This window comes from Phocoena phocoena, chromosome 21 (genome assembly GCF_963924675.1).
Source record: "Phocoena phocoena chromosome 21, mPhoPho1.1, whole genome shotgun sequence".
Classification (NCBI taxonomy): Eukaryota; Metazoa; Chordata; class Mammalia; order Artiodactyla; family Phocoenidae; genus Phocoena; species Phocoena phocoena.
Window position 1 is genome coordinate 467,501 of NC_089239.1, and position 2,500 is coordinate 470,000.

General features: G+C 73.1%; 1 protein-coding gene across 1 annotated transcript in view; it reads right to left on the bottom strand.

Moving 5' to 3' along the window:
- Window positions 1-1,015: 1,015 nt before the first annotated feature.
- Window positions 1,016-2,500, bottom strand: part of LOC136141908 (collagen alpha-1(I) chain-like) — a 3,422-nt gene continuing 1,937 nt past the window's right edge. The window contains exons 2-4 of the mRNA XM_065900066.1: window positions 1,958-2,500; window positions 1,486-1,802; window positions 1,016-1,288 (exon numbers count right to left, since the gene is read on the bottom strand). The exon at window positions 1,958-2,500 is cut by the window's right edge and continues 228 nt beyond it. Coding sequence (XP_065756138.1) covers window positions 1,016-1,288; window positions 1,486-1,802; window positions 1,958-2,500 — 1,133 coding nt within the window. The remainder of the gene's footprint in view (window positions 1,289-1,485; window positions 1,803-1,957) is intronic.

A 2,500-nucleotide genomic window follows, 5' to 3' on the forward strand; every position in this document is an offset into this window, starting at 1 on the left:
AGCGCCCCGCTCCGGAGGTGGGGACCGGCCCATGCCCGTGCGTTTAGGCCGGTGGAGGGCGCGACGGGCTCGTTGGCGGGCGCGCGTGGGTCCGTCTGGGTCGTCGGATTCTTTCTGACCGATGCTTTTCCGAGTCGGACTCCGGAGGTGGGGACCGGGCTGGGCCGCGAGGGGTGACCCGGAGAGAGAGGCACGGGCCCGAGTGCGGTCCCTCGTGGGCTCCGGTCGCCTGGGAGGTGCCTCCGTGCGAAAATGTTTCCAAGTCCCCCTGGGTCCGGGGACGTGGACGGACCGGGACCTGCTCGCGCGGGTGGCCGGGGAGGGCGCACCCGGCCCTGTAGCGGGCCCACGTCGGTCCCGGTCGGCGGACGCGACTTTTTCTCACCCTCCCCCGCCCCCTCCTCCATCGCGAGTCCCGGCCGGGGTGGGGGGTGGCGGTGGGGACCGGCCCGAGCCGTACCGGGTGGCCCGGATAGGGCGGCCTGGGCCCGGGTGCTGTCCCTCGTGGGCCCCGCTCGTCAGAGGCGGCAGAGTGGGATATTCCCTTTTCTTTCACCAAGTCTTCGCCCGGGGACTCGGAGGGACCGCGGTACCTGCTCGCGCGGGCGATCCGGGGAGGGCGACCCCGGCCCGCTCGCTGCCTCTGCCATGTTTTCCCGCCCCTCCCCTCCCCTCCCCTCCCCTCCCCTCCCCTCCCCTCCCCTCCCCTCCCCTCCCCTCCCCTCCCGCGCCGCCCCACTTTGCCGCCACGCTCCTCGGGTCGACCAGATGGCCCCCGAGAGAGGTCCGGGGCTGGTGTGGATGGGGAACTGTTGGGGACAGGTGGCCGGGCCGAGGTCCCGGGGAGCCCCCCCGAGGTTCGTGGATGGGCCCCGCTGCCGGGCGCCGTGATTTTTTTCGCCTGAAATGGGCCTTTTCTGCCACCAGGTAGGTGCTGACACGGTCTCCTCTGGCGTCTGTCGCTGAGGATGCTGGGACTCTGGACGCGCGCAGGGCGCTGGGCTTTGGGCCGCCGTCAGGCGCCCGAGCCGGCCCTTGCCACTTGAGCCGCCCGCTTGGGCCTGCGCGCCGGCTCTCGTGTGTGCGCCCGGCTGACCCCGACCCGCGGTGCCGCCTCCGGTCTCTGGCTCACCCGAGGGCGGCGGGGCGAGGTGGCGCGTGGGTCTTCTACCCCGCGTGACTCCCCTTCCCCGCTGCGGGCACCCGGTGGTGGCTGAGACGACCCCACCCCGCAGGCTCCGTGCCACGTGTCAGGCGTTCTCCTCGCGGGGTCGTCGGCCACGGTTGCCTGAGAAAGAGGAGAGAAGGGGGGGGCGCTGGGTGCCGGCTGAGGCTGAAGCAGGCTCCTCTGGTGAGGGTCCTCGCCGTGCCCCCCTCCCCCCCTCGGGGCCCTTGTGGCCCCTGGCTCCCTGGATTGACTGATCGATGTGGTGATGTCGCGCTCTCCTGGGCCGGGCCTTAAGTCGCGCCAGACGAGGGACGGACGTTCTTGGCGAACGGGGCCGCTCTTCTCGTTCTGTCCGCGGGCCCCTCGCCTCTCTTGTCACGCCCTGCCGGCCTGCCGACGGGTGTGTGGGAGGCAGGGGTGGTGGTCTCCGGCCCTGACCTGCGGTCTCCCGCCTCCTCGCCTCGCGGCGTGGGCGGGGCCGTGGTCCTCGGACGCAGCAGACGCTCTCGCTTCGCCTCCTTGGCGTGTGCCTCGCGAGCGGTCCCCCCCGCGTCGGTGGGGGGCCGTCCCGCCGCTGCGCCGCGCGCCCGCTGCCGGCGCGTGAGCGTGACTTGCTTGGTCCTCTCTGGTGCCCCTGGAGCGCTCCAGGTCGTCCCTCAGGTGCCCGAGGCCGAGCGGTGGTGTCATTCCCTTTTCCCAGCGTGCTCCTCGGGGTCTCCGCCGCGGTGGTGTGTCCCCGTGAGTGGCTCTCTTGGTGGGGGGTCGAGACGGTAAAGGGCGGGGGCTTGCCTCTGGTTTCTCTCCCTCGGTGGGGGGGACAGGTGCCTGCCGCCTCGTCGCCGTCGTCCTCCCACGGTGTGCTGTGGGGGGACTGACTGTGGCCGGGCCGACGCCGCGTGTGCTGCCGCCCCCCACTTGTGAGCGTGTGTGTGCGCTTGGGGGGGGGGAGTCGCACACGGGCCGTGTGCTTACCCATACCGCAGACCCCCCCCGCCCCTCCCACGGCCGGTCGTGGACTTGGCGGCTTGTGGAGCGCCTCCGTGGGCCCGAAGGGCAGAGACGATGGGTGGGGGATGACGCACCCTCGGTGAGAAAAGCCTTCTCTAGCGATCCGAGAGGGAGCCTTGGGGTACCGGACCCCCCAGCCGCTGCCCCTCCCAAGCGTGCAGTGGCCGCGGTGGCCACTGCCGGAGCACGTGGGCAGCAGAGGCCCTCGCCCTCGCGGGAGGGCTTGCGCCGGCCCCGCGGTGGGGGCCGAGCGCCGCTCTTTGCCTACCGCGGCCCGCGCCTCCCCCCTCTGAGTCGGGGGAGGGTCCCGCCAGGCCGGCGTCC